The 20,493-nt window shown below is 43.8% G+C and overlaps 1 protein-coding gene across 1 annotated transcript in view; it reads left to right on the plus strand.

Annotated features, from left to right (window-relative positions):
* Positions 1–20,493, plus strand: part of IQGAP1 (IQ motif containing GTPase activating protein 1) — a 97,748-nt gene that overhangs the window by 56,538 nt on the left and 20,717 nt on the right. The window contains exons 15-26 of the mRNA XM_069466585.1: positions 1,103–1,266; positions 8,116–8,206; positions 8,394–8,561; positions 9,322–9,464; positions 13,987–14,157; positions 14,830–14,913; positions 15,010–15,081; positions 15,181–15,250; positions 15,609–15,817; positions 16,546–16,701; positions 16,952–17,115; positions 17,572–17,796. Coding sequence (XP_069322686.1) covers positions 1,103–1,266; positions 8,116–8,206; positions 8,394–8,561; positions 9,322–9,464; positions 13,987–14,157; positions 14,830–14,913; positions 15,010–15,081; positions 15,181–15,250; positions 15,609–15,817; positions 16,546–16,701; positions 16,952–17,115; positions 17,572–17,796 — 1,717 coding nt within the window. The remainder of the gene's footprint in view (positions 1–1,102; positions 1,267–8,115; positions 8,207–8,393; positions 8,562–9,321; positions 9,465–13,986; positions 14,158–14,829; positions 14,914–15,009; positions 15,082–15,180; positions 15,251–15,608; positions 15,818–16,545; positions 16,702–16,951; positions 17,116–17,571; positions 17,797–20,493) is intronic.

Below are 20,493 nucleotides of genomic sequence, written 5' to 3' on the forward strand. Positions count from 1 at the left end.
TCTGAAAACTATCTAGAGGCCTACCGGGAGTCATTGGTTAGCCTAAATTCAGGTGTAGTCGGAGGGGCCCAGCCATGGTAACAAGACATACCTATCACTCAGGATATTCTAAGGGTTTTAGACGCTCCCGCCCAGGAACCAGGGACAGAGACCAGCCAAACTTTGTAATGCAACAGAGTCCTTACAAAAGTGGCACAGCTGCCTAAGATACCTGAGGAATGAACTTTTCCACTTTTAATTTGTATTTCCTGTGAGAATATGCAACTGATTTAGTGGGAAGAGCCTTGCCTTGCAGCAGGGAGCCCTGGGATTGGATCTTCCATCTGCTTGTTTGCTGTGTAATCGTGGAGAAGAGATCCCTAAGCCTCGTCTTCTCTTGTATAAAAATGTTCAATTAGGTGACTATTTAAGATCTGTTGAACTCTGACTTTTTGTGAATCAACAGTCGTTTTGAGTACACATTTAAATTTGCCTGAAAGCTATACTGTAAAGCCAGTTTCATCAAAATCCTTATCACTTTTAAATTAGAGGAATTAAAAATGAAACAAGGCCGGGCGTGGTGGCTCACGCCTGTAATCCTAGCACTCTGGGAGGCTGAGGTGGGCGGATCGTTTGAGCTCAGGAGTTCGAGACCAGCCTGAGCAAGAGCGAGACCCCATCTCTACTAAAAAAATAGAAAGAAATTATATGGACAGCTAAAAATACATATAGAAAAAATTAGCCGGGCATGGTGGCACATGCCTGTAGTCCCAACTACTCGGGAGGCTGAGACAGGAGGATCCCTTGAGCTCAGGAGTTTGAGGTTGCTGTGAGCTAGGCTGACGCCACGGCACTCACTCTAGCCTGGGCAACAAAGTGAGACTCTGTCTCAAAAAAAAAAAAAGAAAGAAAGAAACAAAAGGACCTGAGCATTCAATAGGAACACGAATACAAGGGAGTTTACTTTAAATGAAACAAACACTAAATTATAAAAATGACTGCTTAATGGATGACAAATTGAAGTTTGAATCGTAGCTACTCTGAGGTGGATTTATAATTAGCATGTTTGAAGATTGATTATATACTTTCTTAATTAAAATAACCTTTTTGTCTCTGTATTTAGGGATTTTAGCCATTGGTTTAATTAACGAAGCCCTGGATGAAGGTGATGCCCAAAAGACTCTACAGGCCCTACAGATTCCTGCAGCTAAACTCGAGGGAGTCCTGGCAGAAGTGGCCCAGCATTACCAAGACACACTGATTAGAGCAAAGAGAGAGAAAGCCCAGGTGAGTGGCATCAAAATTGTTCCTTTCTTTTGAGAACACTTCATCCCTCCTAGAACAAAGACAGAGGTAGGGATGTCTCCCTTGATTCACTCAGTGAATACTTTCTGGGCACCCTTAGATCCGGAGCACTGGAGAGACATAAAAATATGAGACATAGATTCTACCTCGCAGGGGCTCATGCTGTTTTATAATTTGGGTATTTGTTCTTTGTTGTTAGCTGTAGACATGTCTCTTTTTTTTTTTTTTTTTTGAGACAGAGTCTCACTGTGTTGCCCGGGCTAGAGTGCCATGGCGTCAGCCTATCTCACAGCAACCTCAAACTCCTGGGCTCAAGCGAGCCTCCTGCCTCAGCCTCCCGAGTAGCTGGGACTACAGGCATGCACCACCATGCCTGGCTAATTTTTTCTCTATATATATTTTTAGCTGTCCATATAATTTCTTTCTATTTTTAGTAGAGACGGGGTCTCACTCTTGCTCAGGCTGGTCTCGAACTCCTGAGCTCAAACAATTCGCCTGCCTCGGCCTCCCAGAGTGGTAGGATTACAGGCGTGAGCCACTGCGCCCGGCCTAGACATGTCTCTTTAATGAAATATAAGGTCCAGAAAAATGCACAAGTTATATAAGTGTGCAACTGCATAAACTTTCACAAGTGGGCATACGACATAATGGGTATTCAGATTGTAGAATGCATTGCCAGCACCACAGAAACCTCCGTGTCCCTTCTGTCCTTGTCCACTCTCCATTCGATGGTGTCCACTATTCTGATTTATAATGCCCCGAGTTCATTTTGCCTAGTTTTGAGCTGTATCTAAGGGGGCTCATACATTACGTGCTCTCTTGTGTCTGGCTTCTTTTGCCCAACATAATGTTAGTGATATTCATCCATGTGGTCACATGTAGCAGTAGTTCATTCTTATTGTTTTATACCATTCCATCGTGTGGTTATATATTGTTGGTGAAGTTTTAGTTTTTAATTTTTGGCTATTGTAAATAGTGCTTCTGTGAATATTCTAGTACATGTGTTTTGGTAAATATATATATGCATTTCTATTAGGTATACATTTAGGGGTGGAATTAGTGGGTTATAGGGAATACATATATGCTAAGCTTTAGTAGATAATGCCATAAGTTTTTTTTTTTTAATAACAGCTTTATTGAGACCTAGGTCACATATCATACAATTCAGTATATGATTCGATGGTTTTTAGTATATTCATAGAATTGTGCAACCATCACCACAATCAATTTTAGAGCATTTTCCTCACCTGAAATAGAAACCCTGTACCCATTAGCAGTCACTCATCATTTTCCCTTAACCTCCCCCAGCCCTAGACAACCATCAGTCTACTACTGTCTATGGATTTGTCTATTTTGAGTATTTCATATTAATAGAATCATGCAATATGTGGTCCTTTGTGACTGGCTGCTTTTATTTAGCTTTGTTTATCCAAGTTGTAGCATGTATCAAGCACTTCATTTTTTTTTTTTTTTTTTTTTTTTTGAGACAGAGTCTCTCTCTGTTGCCCAGGCTAGAGTGAGTGCCGTGGCGTCAGCCTACCTCACAGCAACCTCAAACTTCTGAGCTCAAGCGATCCTCCTGTCTCAGCCTCCCAAGTAGCTGGGACTACAGGCATGCGCCACTATGCCCGGCTAATTTTTTCTATATATATTTTTAGCTGTCCATATAATTTCTTTCTATTTTTAGTAGAGATGGGGTCTCGCTCTTGCTCAGGCTGGTCTCGAACTCCTGAGCTCAAACGATCCGCCCACCTCGGCCTCCCAGAGTGCTAGGATTACAGGCGTGAGCCACCGCGCCCAGCCAGCACTTCATTTTTATTGCTGAATAAAATTCCATGGTATGACTATGCCACATTTTATTTATCCATTCTCGAGCTGGTGCATACAAGTTATTTCCACTTTATGACTATCAGGAATGATGCTGCTATGAACATACACTTTTTCAAAGTAATTGTAATAAACCCATCTTTTAAGAAGTTCATTTGTCTTGCCCCGTAGCTAGTTTGTTGAGGGAACTGGCAAGTTTTGTACCATTTTTTATGCTGTTGCTATCTAGGAAGTTCCGTCATATGTAGTAGGCCCTAACATATTAGTTGCATGATTACAGTATAATTACATCTGTCTTTCTAATTGTGATTCATCTCCTTTTAAATGCTTCCTTTTTTTTTTTTTTTTTTTTGTTGAGACAGAGTCTCACTTTGTTGCCCAGGCTAGAGTGAGTGCCGTGGCGTCAGCTTAGCTCACAGCAACCTCAGACTCCTGGGCTTAAGCGATCCTACTGCCTCAGCCTCCCAAGTAGCTGGGACTACAGGCATGCGCCACTATGCCCGGCTAATTTTTTCTATATAGATTTTTAGTTGTCCATATAATGTCTTTCTATTTTTAGTAGAGACGGGGTCTCGCTCAGGCTGGTCTCGAACTCCTGACCTTGAGCAATCCACCCGCCTCGGCCTCCCAGAGTGCTAGGATTACAGGCGTGAGCCACCGCGCCCGGCCCTAAATGCTTCCTAAGTAACAGCAACTAGATAGGGAGAACCATAGCTTTCTTTTCTTCCTTTTCTGAAAATTCCTAAAGCGAGGCAGCAAGAGGAAGAGCTAAAAGAAAATTTTAATTCAGGGAGTCAGATTTTTTCTGGGAAGCCAGGGTAGAAAAACAGACCAAGCCCTTAGTGTATTAGAGCTTTTTGTACACTGACACCCACTTGAGCTCTATAAACTAGGGTTAGAGGTGGAGGAGTTGTGGGTAATATTATAATGTTGACAGATCTGCTTTGATGACAGTACCATGACAGTAGTTGACATAACATGCCCTAATCATGTAAACGTCTGATAGGACCAGGTTTCATTTAAGAGGCGCATTATTATGCAGAGTGTCACTTGATCCTATGGAGAGGGTTGAATCACAGCTCCTGTTTCATAGCCAGGAAATCGAGATGAAGGGATCTACTGATTTACTCAGGTAAGAAGTAGTTGGCTCTAGGGAACTAGAAATGGAAGTCTCAAGATTCATTTTTTTGGATCAGAGCTTCCCAAACTTGGTGGATCATCAGAACACTTAAAAAGTCATTTTAAAAATACAGATTCCTACACTTTAATTCAAATTCTGATTCAGAATCTCTAATGTGGGACCTGGCTGCCACGATTCTGTACAGGCTGGTGGTGGTAGTGTTTGTGCTGCCAGGAATGGCCAAAAGGAGGCTTGCGCCTTCCCGTCAGGAGTGGGATTTGGGAGAATAAGCTAGGTTGGTTCCATGTCTAAGGAGGAAAGTAAATTGAGGATATAACTTACATAGTGCTCACTCATGCTATAAGGCTGTCTGCTCCTTATGTCTGGGTCAAAGGAGTTAAACTTTTACAGGATGTGACTAGAGTTGGAAGCATTTCCTTTTGATATGGAATAACTTTTTAGAGTTCATCAAAGGCAGTGGCGGGGGCGGGGGGGAGCCAGTTAAAGGAAAAGTTATTAAACATTGCCAGGCCTAACTGGGTGAACCACATACTAGGTGGAATTATCTTTTTTTAGGCATCAGCTTAGCCTCTAAGTTCCTATGAGCCATCTTGGGAGTGTTTTTAAAAATAATTATTGCTGAGTTCCAAATTTAGCAAGGAAAAGATTTTTTTTTTTTTTTGAGCAAGAGTCTTGCTCTGTTCAAGCTAAAGTGCAATGGTGTCAGCCTAGCTCACAGCAACCTCACACTCCTGGGCTCAAGCGATCCTCCTGCCTCAGCTTCCCGAGTAGCTGGGACTACAGGTGCACATCACCACACCTGGCTAATTTTTCTATTTTTTGCAGAGACAGGGTCTTGCTCTTGCTCAGGCTGGTCTTGAACTTCTGACCTAAAGTGATCCTCCCGCCTCTGCTTCCCAGACTGCTGGGATTACAGGCGTGAGCCACCACACCTGGCCTCACTCCTTTTTTTAATTCTTATTTCTGGTCCCTATCTCTTTACCTCTTCTGAAATGCAGTCAATGTATTTGTAAGTGTCAGAGTTGTTAGGGGGCTGTACTTTAATATATTTTATACAGCATTTTTACAGTAAATCTGTTTTATTTTGATATTCTCCATAACGTCTAGCCCAAGGTTTTAACGCTCTGCTCAGTGATTTGAGTTAATAAACTTTACTAGGAGGATTTTGGGTTTTGTCACCTTATTTGATCTAATTGGAGCAGAAAGAACCTGTTCTTTCCTTCCACTGGGAGGGGGTGTGTGCTGTCTCGTGTCCTTCCTCCTGGTGAGGGGCATTTCTGTATCATGTTTCCCTGCCACACTGGTCCATTCTCCTTTTCTTGCCTTTCGTACCATAGCTCGATTGCTTGTTTTTTAGAGGAGTACGTATGAAAGGTTTTACTTTATTCCTTTTACTGTGGTCTGCATGGAGCAGGGAAGGCAGAACTCTGAATGGTCAGAATTCTTCACGAGCTCTGCCCTTCTCTCAGCGTAAGGAAGGGAGGTTGCCTGAGCCTCCCAGCTTTGCTTACAGCAGATTCCACTCAGATATCTGGTGTATGATTAGGCTAAGCAAACCCAAAATGGCCTGATTCTGTGGAAATGCTTCTGTTTTTATGACGCAAGGATTTTCATGCTGCTTCTCGTGGAGATAGACCTTCGGCCCTCTTGCTCGTGGCTTCTCAGTTTACAGGCCTGGGCTGACTCACTGTGCCGTCTCACGTTGGAACTATCGCTTCGTGTTTCCAGTAGTTATTCTTAGGACTCTGGGATTGTGTGTGGTCATTTCCTATTTTCAGTAATAGAAAGTGACTGGCGGTAGGAGGGTGCGAGGTTCTGTAGCTAGTAGTGATTTGTTCTTGCATTCTCCTTACCTGTTTACTCTCTTCCTTTCCCCAAGACTGTGAGCTGCTTAAAATTGGGACAGTGCTTCTCATTTGTAAGGCCAGCACCTACCATAATTAGGTCAAATGATCTTTCTTTGTAAAACTCTGCATTGGAGAGAAATCACTGCTTTCAATTTCAAATGCTTTCCTTTGGCCTTATCCTGTCACCAGTACTCTTTATAAATTGCAGGGATTGTGGCTGCTTCGCTCTGACTAAACTGTTGTGTCATCCCATAATAAGGCAGGAGGAAAGCCAAGCCTCCCCCAAGGTTTTGTGGCTTCGGCCATTAGGCAGTGAACCTTTCCACTTTGCCCCGGAGCTCAGACCCTGCCTCATCTGGCCACACAGTTGTGGTTATTGGCTGAGTTTTTTATTCTGCCTCATTGGCACCTTGACAAATTATATTCACGTCAAGCAATCTAAATGGATTTTTGAGCTAGTTGTCCCACTTGCTGTCAGCTCAAGCTTCAAGAGCATGCTAATTTTGTTGGGTCTGCCAAGATCACCACAAACACGACTCTCTCAGCCTGGCCACTTAAAAACCCAAGGTGCCTTGGCTTTTCTAGAAAAGACTGCCACATTAATCTGCTGAATTGATACCTTCTATAAAGACCTTAGGGACATCTTAGCCATCACAGGACACCCAGTTGAAGCTTACATAACCCGAGTACGACCACTGAAGTCTAACTGGGCGTCAGTAGTGGTTTCCAATTCTGACTCTCACGCTGAGCATAGGTAGACAGTAGAATACCTGTTGTGCCAACTATCAGTAACAGTAACAACTAGCTGGGGTTAATCCACAAGCTGTCATACTTTCCTTAATCAGAGGTTGAGAGCCAGATTCTTCAGAATTGGAAAACACAAGAGGAAGATATTTCTATTAATCCAATTCTGTTTATTTTTTTTTTTTTTTTTTTTTTTTTTTTGTTGAGACAGAGTCTCACTTTGTTGCCCAGGCTAGAGTGAGTGCCGTGGCATCAGCTTAGCTCACAGCAACCTCAGACTCCTCGGCTTAAGCGATCCTACTGCCTCAGCCTCCCGAGTAGCTGGGACTACAGGCATGCGCCACTATGCCCGGCTAATTTTTTCTATATAGATTTTTAGTTGTCCATATAATGTCTTTCTATTTTTAGTAGAGACGGGGTCTCGCTCAGGCTGGTCTCGAACTCCTGACCTTGAGCAATCCACCCGCCTCGGCCTCCCAGAGTGCTAGGATTACAGGCGTGAGCCACCGCGCCCGGCCCCAATTCTGTTTAAATTGACTTTCAGAACAAATGATCACCAACAAACTATACTTTTTTAAAAAATTTGTTTAAAATCATACTTAGGAAGAGGAAAGTAAGCCACTGCTACTGCTCTATCACCTTGTCCTCAGCAGCCAACTCAAACTATGGGCTAGGGAGGCTTTTCTTGGCCATACTGAGGAAACTAATCACTGTGTTATAATGTGTCTATGTGAACATGGGTTTTTAAGTTCCCAGCAACTGCTTTAACATCCACTTTTGGAATATAAGCTGGTGGTAAGTTTAGATTGCCTGTAGTGACTTCTGGCGGCTTTAAATATGATAATTCAAAGGTTCTGGTTAAAGTAAGACTTGACAGTCTTAAAACATTGGTAGTCATAGAGAATATTAACTTTCTCTGAATATTGTTGGCAAAAGAGGCTTTCTAGAATAAGTGCATATTTATATGCATCTCTGGCCTTTGTCACTGTATAAGTCATGGGGCCCTGTCCAGTTTATCTGGTCCTCTGGCCCCTGTTGGCTGCTCTTGACCTCCTGAACCACCTGAATTCATCTCCGAGTGCTCCTCACTTGCATCGAGCCATTTCCCTTATAACCTTTACCAGATGACTGGCTGCTTCCATTTGACTGACCTGTGTGTCTCTTATTTTTTAAAACTCTTTCTCCATGTCTAACTAGGTCTCAGAAGCCCCCCTCATCACATGTACCCCAATTTCATGACTTTAATATTGTTTTGCTTTTAATGATGTGTAGGAAACCCAGGACGAGTCAGCTGTGTTATGGTTGGATGAAATTCAAGGTGGAGTCTGGCAGTCCAACAAAGACACTCAGGAAGCACAGAGGTGTATGTATCACTCGTTTTGTTTCCGTTTTGGTGGAGTGTGGGGGTGACAGCGTGCTCCATGTCTCAGTATTCAGCTTGCCCAAGATAGATCTGGGGGAGCAGTTTGCCTATAGGTGAGCTAGGTGAACTGGTGTGTGAATTTAGACACATTCTAAACCATTCTGGTAACAGCTCTTTTCTGTGCTAGTTGCTTTAGGAGTCTTTGCCATTAACGAGGCAGTGGAAAGTGGTGATGTTGGGAAGACACTGAGTGCCCTTCGTTCCCCTGATGTCGGCTTATATGGAGTCATCCCCGAGTGCGGTGACACTTACCAGAGTGACCTTGCTGAAGCCAGGAAGAAAAAACTGGCAGCAGGTGAGTTATGGGAAAATAAATGTGTGCCCTGAAGCTAAGCACTTGAGTATATGAGGAGACAGATGTAGAGGAAGGGACAAGCTAGAGGGACAGATATTTTAGTGTAGACGTACAGTATTTAGGCTTGTTTTAAAGGAGATAATATCCCGATTTTTTTTTTTTTTTTTTTTTTTTTTTTTTTTTAATATCCCGATTTTTGAAAGTTCTTTTTGCCCCCCCCTTGTGGACAGCTATGTTAACAAGACCAGTTTTCTAAGAATGTGGGAAAGATCAAAATATTTGAATTTATCTTTCATTGCGTGTCAGTGGCTCCGATTATCTAAGCCTATAGGCAGTTAAAAGTAGTTTATCTGCAAAAAAGGGGAATAAAGGTAAGATTTCTCATCTCATTTCATGGCCTTTCTCATTAACTGGAGAGGCCAAATGATCACAGACCTTTTATCGGAAGGATTTTCTGACACAGAGGTCTTAGATATAGGCTTTGTAAAGAACAACATCAATCACAGTTAATTCTGTAATTGGACTTTGTAGGTATTTTCTTCTTCTATTATAGATATGAATGAGCTGAATTAGACATTGCAAAGCCATAACTTAACGGGGACTTAGGATGCCCCTTCACTTGCATCGATCCAAGGAGCAGGTGTTCGTAATGGTCTTCGTTTAGATTGTTAAACCTGACTAGAATAATCCTGTAGTATTGGCCATATAATTGGGGAGTGTGGCTCTGGGTTTCTTTTATCTTTTCTTTATTTTCTGCCAGGAGACAATAATAGCAAGTGGGTGAAGCACTGGGTGAAAGGTGGGTATTATTATTACCACAACCTGGAGACCCAGGAAGGAGGATGGGACGAACCCCCAAACTTTGTGCAAAATTCTACGCAACTTTCTCGGGAAGAGATCCAGGTAGGTCACCTTCCTTCACATCAGAAAAAGCTGAGAGAAAGTGTTTTTTTTTTTTGCTAATATTAGTTTAGAGGAATAGGGCATGTGGTCAGAAGCCCTAGACTAAAATTTATGTAATGAACTGTTTTGGAGTAGTGTTTTTTGTAGTGGTTGGGGGAGTGACTAAGGCCTGAATTAGTAAAACATCTGAATTGTAGAATTATGTGAGACAAATCCTGTGCTTATTAAAGAAAACTTGAATGATCCAGAAAAGAAAAAATGAAAAGTTGCTCTGACTCCTCATTAAATGCAACTGCTGCCAAATCTCTCTCAATTTACATTTTCAATCTTTCTGACTGTTCCACAAACTCCAAACTGTACTGTTATTAGAATACAACCTGCACTGTCAAATAAAGTCAACCTTTTTTAATAACAACTTTTAAAGTGCTTTTTCATCCTCTGTGTCTCTGCTTATGTTCTTTCTTACTAGAATTTATTCATTCATCAACAGTTATTTATTGAACACCTCCTTCAATGTAGCAGGCACTCTTCTAAGCAATGGGCATGTCGTCATGAATGAAACAAAGTCCCTGCTGTCATATGTCTCTGTCCTGCTATCTGTCAAAATTCTGTCCTTCTGGGCACACCCATCTCAAGAGCCACCTCCTCAATGAATCTTTTTTTTAATTCCTTTCCTTCCCCCTTCCATCTTCCTTTAAAACCCTCGGAGAGCTTTGTATTCATTCAGAATTTAATCTACTTGGATGTGAATTTGCCATGTTGGTACTTGTCTTATGCCCCCTACTAGTTTTTAACATGAGCTGCCAAGTTCGCAGTGCTTGTGTGTGCTGGGCACTTGCATTGTCATTGTCGGGCTGTGGAGCACTTGTAACTTGGTGCTGCGCTCATGGTAATGAAACCGCCTTGTCTAAGGAACATCGAGGGAGAGGATATAAATTGAGGGCCCATAAGCTCCTGTAGGCCACCGTTAGACATGCTACTAATAGGCATCAAAGATTCCTAGAGAAAAAGGACAGTAAAGGGCTTTTAAAATGTTATCTACTTGGCAGCATGTCCCAAATCTTGTGTACCAGTAGAATATACACATACGGAAAAAGTTAAATGGTCCTTTTCTTAAGGACTTCCCTATCAGATAGATGATTTCTCCCTGTGGATAAAGGTCTGCGAGTAGGGAAACACCGTTCCAGTGTCTCCCCTTCAGCGCTAATGATGTCACAGGTGATCACATTTGACTAAACTCACTGGACTCTGTGTTGGGCATTGAGGGGATATAAAATGTATCAGAGAGTCTCTGCCTTCTAGTTCCCGTGTTGTGAAAACAGCAGACGTAGAACTGAGTACCGCAGTAAGGCAGAGAGAAGTGCTGCTCTGGTAACAGCACGATAAAGGACGTGTTGAGGGAAAGTGGAATCTTGTCCTACAGGAAGGCAGCATAGATAGTATTATGGCAGGTGAGAAGAGGAGGAAGGGCTACTCTGGACAGAAAGGGAAAGGCACCGAGGACTGGAAGAACACGGGCCATTCAAGGAAGGCGAATGGCGCTGTGGCCGGGCAGGTGCCGTGTGGCAGGAGAGCAGGCGGAGGGAGGCCGGGGTTGAAGCTTGAGGGCCTAATGTGCAATGCTCAGGCATCCGCGTGGCATCTTCTGGCAGCGTGATTTTTAACTTTGTTAGGAGAAGTACCCTTTGAGAATCTTGTTAACCTCCACAGAAATGCTCATGCTTAGATAGCAATTTGCATATGGACCTAAGAATTTAAACAGGAGAGTGATATTATCCCGTTTTCAGCACGTGACATAACTGCCCACCCCGCCCCACCTGCACACCTCGCCGTCACATGGGGATGGATCCGCCCTCTCGCCACTCCTGCTCTCTGCACTTTGAACTTACCTGGACTTTCACTGAATCCCTTGCCATTTTCTCTCTGGAGGAGTAAGATCTATCCTTTCCAAAGCTCATTGTCCATCTTATTGCTTGATTTCATCCTCTTCCAGTTCCTTACAGACCTTGTACTCCTCCTCTTCTGATATTTTCTTTTCTTTTTTTTTCCTTTTTAAAATTTATTTTTATAGCGACAGGGTCTTACTATGTTGCCCAGGCTGGTCGCAAACTCCTGGCCTCAAGTGATCCTCCCACCTCGGCCTCCTAAAGTGATCCTCCCACCTCGGCCTCCTAAAGTGCTTACAGATTACAGGCATGAGCCACCACGCCCAGCCCTCTTATATTTTCGATTATTGTATACAATCCAGATCAGCGCTTGTCAGAGTTTAACGTGTGTATGAATCACCTGGAGATCTTGTTCAAACGCAGACTCTGATTCTGTGGGTCTAGGGCGTGGCCCTGAGCAAATCTCCATTTCTGACAAGCTGCCAGGTGATGCTGATGCCGCTGGCCCCAGGACTATGTGTTAGGTAGCGGCCTACATGATCATCTTTAAATCCCTTGTCTCTGGGGAAAAAATAATGAGAGCCCATGGAATCTCCCGATTTGGCCTCATCTACATTCATGCTTTCTGTTTGTCCTTGCTAAGTGCCTTGACAGTTAGTCTTCCCCTCACTAATTCATCCTCCATCACCATTCACTTCTTAGCTCACAGCTAAGAAGTGTGGTTTCTCGTCTAGCTTTTACTTTGGTAAAACTCTTACTTTCGGCCGGGCGTGGTGGCTCACGCCTGTAATCCTAGCACTCTGGGAGGCCGAGGTGAGTGGATCGTTTGAGCTCAGGAGTTCAAGACCAGCCTGAGCAAGAGCGAGACCCCATCTCTACTAAAAATAGAAAGAAATTATATAGACAGCTAAAAATATATATAGAAAAAATTAGCCGGGCATGGTGGTGCATGCCTGTAGTCCCAGCTACTCGGGAGGCTGAGGCAGTAGGATCGCTTAAGCCCAGGAGTTTGAGGTTGCTGTGAGCTAGGCTGACGCCATGGCACTCACTCTAGCCTGGGCAACAGAGAGAGACTCTGTCTCAAAAAAAAAAAAAACCTCTTACTTTCAAATTCAGTAACCTTTGGTTGCCGGATTCAGTTAGGAGGTCTCATCCTATTTGACCTCTCTAAAGTCCCTTCCTCAACCCTCAACTCCTTTGGCTTCTCCAGTGCAATTCTCTTCTGGTTCTCCTGCTTCTGAATGTCCCTTCTTAATGTCTCTTGCTACTTCCCTTTGCTCATCCTCTGCTTGAGTTATATTGGGGTTCTGTTGGCCCTCTCCTCCTCTGCACATGCTTCGTAGTGGCCTCATTTGAGCCAGTGGCTCCAGCTCTTACCTTTGTAGGGTGACTCCAACATCTGTACCTCTAGACTTTAGCCCTTTTCCTCACCACCGGGTTTGCCCTTGCATTTGCAGTCTAGAAGTCCAGCAGGTACCTCAAACACAGTTTGACAGAAAAAAACAGTGGCTGTGATAACATATGAGGGCGTATTTTTTCCTCACATAAAATAATTCTGGAGTTCGGCAGGCCAGGGAAGGTATGGTGGCTCTGTGATGTCATCTGTCCAAGGATCCTTCTGTCTTTGTGCTCTGTCATTCTTAGCATGTGGCTCCCATTCTCAAGGTCACCTTGTCTTCCACAATGATGGCTTGGAGATCTAACCATCAAGCTGGCAGTCCAGAGAGGAAGTAGGAGGAAGGGAAAGAAAAGCAGAAAAGGCCGGTGGCCGGCTGCCCATCCGTCTCTTAGGGAGCTTTCCCAAAGATCTTGCCGAACTACTTGTGCTCACAGCCTGCGAACTATCCTAGCTCATGTAACCTTTAAAGCACACCATCATTGCCCAGGAAAAAATCAAAGCTCTGACACCAAGGAGAAGGGAGAAGGTGGCCGTTGGGTGGGTGGCTAGATGTGCTTACTGGCTGTTCAAGGCCAGGTCATCTCTCACTTGGATCATGACAGCAGAATCCTAATTCACCCACTTGATGCGAGTCTCTCTTCTCTCTAACCTGTCAGCTACTCTCCTAACAGGGCTGTTATTAAAAATAAATCTGGATGTTCCATTCCTCTGCTTGACAGTGTGCTGGTTCTCCAGGACCTGTGCTAAGAGTCCCAACCCTCTGGGCTGCTTTTCAAGACCATTTGCAATCTGCCTAGAGATGAGGCTTTGGTCCTCCTCTCTGGCCAGTTCCCCTGAGGTGTCCTACGCTGTGGCATTCTAGGTCCCAGCACTTGGCACATAGCACTGTGGGGTACCTGTCACTCCGTATTCTCGTCAGCGGTGACCCCAGACCAGCCAGCACGGTGCCCGGCGTGTCAGTGTTGGATGGGTGCGTGGCTAAATGAGACGGCATGAGATAAAAGATGATCAAGTTTTTGTTTATGAGTTGTTTTCTTTTTTTTTTTTTTTATGTGAGAACAGCCTGGCCTTGAAAAACAGACTTGAGCTCTTTATTCCCATTGCTTAGCTAAAGATCTAGTATAGACTGAGGAAACATTTTTAGGGGTTAGTTTGTATGCTGTGGATGATACTTTGTTAAAATTTTTGTCCATTCTCACCTATGAGCGTCTTCAAATGTGACCCAATGCTGTTTCAGAGTTCCATCTCTGGGGTGACGGCCGCGTATAACCGAGAGCAGCTGTGGCTGGCCAACGAAGGCCTGATCACCAAGCTGCAGGCTTGCTGCCGTGGGTACTTGGTTCGACAGGAATTCCGATCCAGGATGAACTTCCTGAAGAAACAAATCCCCGCCATCACCTGCATTCAGGTATCTCAGAGTCTGTGAGGCACACAGCAAGCGGGCTCCCAGACAGCGGGGCAAACTGCCCGCTCTTATTGACGGGCTAGGTGTGTTTTTTGACTTCCGGCCTCTCAGTCTTGTTGGCTGGTACCTCTTTACTGCCAGTGTAATCCTGGTGTGCTTGGTGGTGATGGCGGTTTGGTGGCAGTTCCTAGACACCTCTTCTTCTTGTCTTATGTAACATTTGAGCCTTGAGTGAAACAATTGTGATCTTGCTTTGGTGACGGAATAACACACTGTCACAGAAAGAATTCCGAGTCAGGAACTGTGGCTCCACTGCCGCTAGATAGTGGTGCATTGCTCTCATTTGTTTCCTTGTCCGTAAAATGGAGATGCTAATATCCCCGTTTTATCTTATTTTCCTCCCCTGATTTGTTATAAGAAGCCAGCAAATGAATCTTTGTGGCTGCACTTAGCATGGTGTGAAGTGCTGTGCTGACGTCAGGGGAGTGGCATTTAGCCACTGTGTTCCCCTGGTGGAGATACAGCCCAGGCCCTCGTTCCCCCTCACTGCTGCAAGCGGTTTTTTCTAAAGCTTCATCATGAAATCGTACTTGCATAATGCATCAAGATGAAGTTTTTTGTTAGCTTCCACCAGTCTTGGGGAATAACAAGTCATGTGATATTTGATGGTTTCAGTCCCAGTGGCGAGGATACAAGCAGAAGAAGGCGTATCAAGACCGTTTGGCTTATCTGCGCTCGCATAAAGATGAAGTTGTAAAGGTATGGTAGCTGAGCAGGGCTGCGCCGTGTGCGGCGCAAGTGTGACATGTGTCGAGGTGGAGGCCTCTGCTAATGCCCAGGATCCGTTTTCCACAGATCCAGTCCCTGGCAAGGATGCATCAAGCTAGGAAGCGCTACAGAGATCGCCTGCAGTATTTCCGAGACCACGTAAGTACCCTTAGATGATAACGGCCAGTAGAATCGGTTTTGCCGTATTTTTGGTGGGCAGACAGACAAAGGAGTTTCGTCTTCTTTTTTGTTCCTTAGATAAATGACATTATCAAAATCCAGGCATTTATTCGGGCAAACAAAGCTCGTGATGACTACAAGACTCTCAGTGAGTAAGCGTGAAGAGTGAGGCCGTGGTGAGAGCCAGCGGGTTCTGGGTATTCGCCACGGATCTCTTGTTGTCCTGAAGGCAAGGCTTGGGGAGTGGGCGCTGCTTGTGATTCGAGCCCCTTTGCTGACATGTGGCTAGATGGGTGTCTCGTTGCTTGCTTTCTTAGCCTGTGTCATAACATAGCAGTGGCATGACTGAGAAGACTGCACTTGATGGTTGTGTTAGCACGTCTCAAAAATAAACATCTTATGTGTGAATCGAACTACTTTTCCAAGACAATGCTGGTATTTCCCAAGATGCAGAACTTTTTCTGGTAACTCCGTTCTGTGTCTGATGCATGGTTTCTTTCTGCCAGTCAATGCCGAGGATCCTCCTATGATTGTGGTCCGAAAATTTGTCCACCTGCTGGACCAGAGCGATCAGGATTTTCAGGAGGAGATTGATCTTATGAAAATGCGGGAAGAGGTCATCACCCTCATTCGTTCCAACCAGCAGCTGGAGAATGACCTCAATCTCATGGATATCAAAATCGGACTGCTAGTGAAAAATAAAATCACCTTGCAGGTGCGGCTCGGGGCCAGCGGGGACCTCGGGCACTTCGTCCTGCTGTGTCACCCCTGTCTTCCACTTTCCGACTGGTGGGGTGGGTGGAGGCTGACTTTCTTCTCAGCTAATGCCATAAATTTTTTAAAAATTACATAGACAATAAAACAACAAAATTTTAGATAGAGAAGATAAAAATCCTCCCCTAATTCCACCACCTTAGCATGATTTTGTGCCCTACATTTTTACTTAATATTAGAGGCTAAGACTCTTCCCATATAGTCATAAATACTATTTATTTATAATATTTAAAGTATATTTATTATATTATTTATTATGGCAGCATAATAAATCATTTGAAGATGTACTATGATTTACCTCTTTTTTTTCCCCCCTGAGTATTTGTCATTTAGGTTGTTTTCCAAGTTTTTATTATAAATAACCTTGTAGTTAATGTCTTAATGTCTGCATAACTTTCATTGTACTTAAGACTTGTTTTTATGACAGATTCCTAGAAATTGGTTTCCTGAGTCAGTGGACATTTTTATGGCTCAAGTTTTTTATAGGAAGAAGTAGGAACGGATTTGATGGGTGTACTGACAACAGGGTAAAGTGCAGTGGTTCTAAAATACTCAGTGGGGATCTGCCAGTGCGCTAGACCTTCGTGCAAGTGCTACAAGACCCTTCCTCAATGCCCAGAGTTTCATCTTTGAAAGCTTTTTGATCTATGTATTGGTTTTTGTTTATAGGATGTGGTTTCCCACAGTAAAAAACTTACTAAAAAAAATAAGGAACAGTTATCTGATATGATGATGATAAACAAACAGAAGGGCGGTCTCAAGGCTTTGAGCAAGGAGAAAAGAGAGAAATTGGAAGCTTATCAGCATCTGTTTTATTTATTGCAGGTAAGTAGCTCCTGGAATCAGTATTATGCAAATTTAGTTAATTTACTTTTGCACAGGAAAACCTTACCCATAAATCCCTCAGGGAATATTCTGATTTCCACTGAGGGGTGAGTGAAAGGCTGTCTTATTTTTCCTTACTTATACCTTCTTATCCTTCAAGTTTAAAAAGTTTGAGGGTTTTTTATTTGTTTGTTTGTTTTTTACCAGTCTTTGTTATCTAGAAAGGACTTTTCCCTTGGATTTGTTTCAGACCAATCCCACCTATCTGGCCAAGCTGATTTTTCAGATGCCTCAGAACAAGTCCACCAAGTTCATGGACTCTGTAATCTTCACACTCTACAACTATGCATCCAACCAGCGAGAGGAGTACCTGCTCCTACGGCTCTTCAAGACGGCGCTCCAGGAGGAAATCAAGTATGAACAGGCTTCCACGGGGCCCGGGGCTCCTTCCCACTGTCGCAGAGGCACCCGATTTGAGAGTCACGTCTGCCTATGCCTTTTCTTATCTCAATTAATTTGTGAATAATGCTTACCCTAAGGAAGCATGCACTTTTAAAATTAATATAAAGTGTTGATACTTCCGGGGAGGGGGTAGAAGAAGATAATTTGCTAAATTAAATTTTAGGAACATTCTGTATTGAGATATACTTTCAAAAACTGATCCAAACATGAAGAGTCCATGTTTTTGTCTAATAGAGGACCTACCCACGACTCCCATGATTGTGTAGCTGCAGGAAGGGCCTGTGAGTGCTGGGAGATGTTTCTAGAGAAAGGCTGTTTCCAGGAGAGAGGATCTTTAAGTAGGAAGGATCTTTTAAGTTATAGGTTCTGTGATTAGTTGAAATTGAATTTGTATTTGATGATTTATAGGTCAAAGGTAGATCAGATTCAAGAGATCGTGACAGGAAATCCTACCGTCATTAAGATGGTTGTAAGTTTCAACCGTGGCGCCCGGGGCCAGAACGCACTGCGGCAGATCTTGGCCCCAGTTGTGAAGGAGATTATGGACGACAAATCTCTCAACATTAAAACCGACCCTGTGGATATTTACAAATCTTGGGTTAATCAGATGGAGTCTCAGACAGGAGAGGCAAGGTATGGTGACCATAACCCTTTTTCTTTCATGTTATTATTTTTTCTCTTTTTTATTAATGTAGTTATTAACCTTTGATTTAAAAACAGAGAATTATCCAAATAGTTTTTCTTTAGAAAACTGTTCTGTAAATTGTTGACCTGGTAACGAATTCACTTATTTAGCAAATATTTATTGAACACTTAACTATGTGCCAGGCACTGTGTTAGATACACATACAATAATGCAATTATTATAGTGAAACATACAATAATAAATGAAACAGACATGCTCCCTGCCCTTTCTTTGTAGTTGATTGGGTAGGAGAGACAACAAACAGATCCGTAAAAGTATTATTAAACATTGAGGGCAGTTGTGTGCAGTTTTATGTGGGGTACTGTAGTAGGAGCTAACATAGGGTGATTAGGGAAAGCCTGTCTGAGAAGGTGAGAGTTCATTTAGCTGAGGCCTACGGGATAAGATGGGGCCCGCCTTGCAGAGTGTTCGTGTCTGAACCCTCTAACGTGGAGGGTCGAGGACCTGAAAGGACTCTGGCGTAACTAGAGATGCTGTTGAATGGGAAGGTTTATGTAGATTGGGGGAGATCACTGTGTTTCATTAAAGGAAAGAGAAAATGGTGTGGGGTGAGTGGTGAGCTGCCTTGGAACATTTAAAGCTGGGCTAACTAAATTAACATATTATAGGAGATTAATCTGCGAGACAGTAGTTTAACTACCAACATTCACTTATCTAAAGCAAAAGTGTGTCAATCAAATATGAGTAATGCTGGGAAAGTTGAGTTCACGGAGCCAAAATGTTTCTGGCCTCATTCAGCCTGGGTGAGGAATGGAGATGTGAGCAGTTGTGGTTTTTTCTTGTTGTGGAGTAGTGTTAGATCATGCATGAAGCTCTCTGGGGCTTAGGAGGCGTAGCTTCCCGTGCTATTGCTATTCAAAGTGTGGTTTGCAGACCAATAATGGAAAATCATCTGTGTCACTAAGCACAGTGTTTATTTTAACTGACTTTTTTTCATAGCGAGACTTTCTCAATGAAGGAAGCGTGTATTGATTTACATTCTGGCTCAGTCTCCTTATCTTATCAACGACTGGTCTGTAGACTGGCACTGCCTTGCAGCGTCCTGCCTTTCATGTGTACCAGGGGCAGGTATACCCTGGGCAGAGAACGGAGTGTTCTGCTGATTCCTGGAAAGAGCTTATTCCCTGCTGGGAATCATTTGGCATCTGATTTGGTTCTTAGTACTACATAAGTCTGTCACCAGGAGTCAGATCATTGTGCTGGGTGTGATTAAAAAAAAAAAATTTTTTTTTTTTTTTGGCCTGCACATCTGAGGCCCAAGTCCTGGAAGGTGGTCAGCCAACTGCAGTACTTGTCTGGGAAGTTCTGCCCGCAACCCGGGGCATCCCTAGGTCTTAGGCCCGTGGACGCTGGCTCAAGCTACTAAGTTAATTCCTCTGGTCCATGAGTCAGTCATTTTTAGATCAAAATTCCACTCGACATTTCAGGGTTTTTTTCTTATGGGTGCCTATAAGAAACTGGCATCTTATTTTGCTTTTTATAAAAGGGAAATTGATTTTACCCTTTTTGAAAATACCCCTGATTGCGAGGGTGACGGTGCGGTGGGAGCTCATCCCACATGTGAGCATCACGGAGCCGTGAGCTGTCCTCTTCCACGTCAGCCTCCACACACAGCAGACGGGGATCTTGTCACCTCTTGGGAATGGTCACTTCTGAAATCTTAGAAATTTAATGTTCTATTTTCCGACTATAACCATTGTTTTTAGCACTTTGATTCTCTTTGCTTGTTACTACTTATTAAATGTCACAGGTAAAATATGCAGTCCTCTTTATTATCCCATAAATCCAGTTGTTTCTCACCGAATGTTTCTGTTAATTTTTGCAGAGTTCTTGTATTCATAGTTTGCCTGTCGTAACTCAGCCACACTATGGCAAATGGAGTTGTGTCCCTGTCTACTTGTATTGCTTTCCTATGTCGGCCACAGCAAATCACCACATAGATGGTGGCTTAAAACGACAGAAATTTATTCTCACAGTTCTGGAGGCCGGAAACCTGAAATCAATATCTCTGAAGTTAAGGTGCCGGCAGAGCCTCCGGGGACTCGAGTAGAAAGTCTGTTCCTTGCCTCTTCCAGCTCCTGGTGGCTGTTGGCTTCCCGTGACTCTGGGCCACGCAGCTCCAGTCTCTGCCTCGGTGGTTACTGCCTCCTCTGTGTGCACCGAATAGCAAGCCGCCTCTTTCTTATGAGGCCACCTGGGACTGGATGTAGGGCCCACCCAGATGATCCAAGAAAGTACCAGGACCTTGATACCCCCTCCCACGCACACACACACAGACACACACTTTGTTTTGTCTTTCGCCCCTCTTTCCTTATTTCCTTCCCGATTAAGCCTTGGCCCGGCGTCCTAGTGCATCGACTGTCCTGGCCAGTTCCTTCTGACCGACTGTGCCCTCTCCTGCAGTGACCCTGCCGGCACCTCTAGCTTCAACTCCCATGTGTAACCGTCTCCTCCCTCACCAGCATCTGAAGGGCCACCAGGTCCCATTGATGGTGTCTCCTTAGTATCTGTCAGGCCAAGGCCTTTTCTTGGTCCCCACTGTGGCGTCCTCGTTTGTGCTCTCAGCATCTCTTGATCAGACCATGGCACTGGTCCCCTGTTTCTTTTGTCTGTGCCTGTCCATC

Source organism: Eulemur rufifrons, chromosome 3 (assembly GCF_041146395.1).
Source record: "Eulemur rufifrons isolate Redbay chromosome 3, OSU_ERuf_1, whole genome shotgun sequence".
In the NCBI taxonomy this organism is placed as follows: Eukaryota; Metazoa; Chordata; class Mammalia; order Primates; family Lemuridae; genus Eulemur; species Eulemur rufifrons.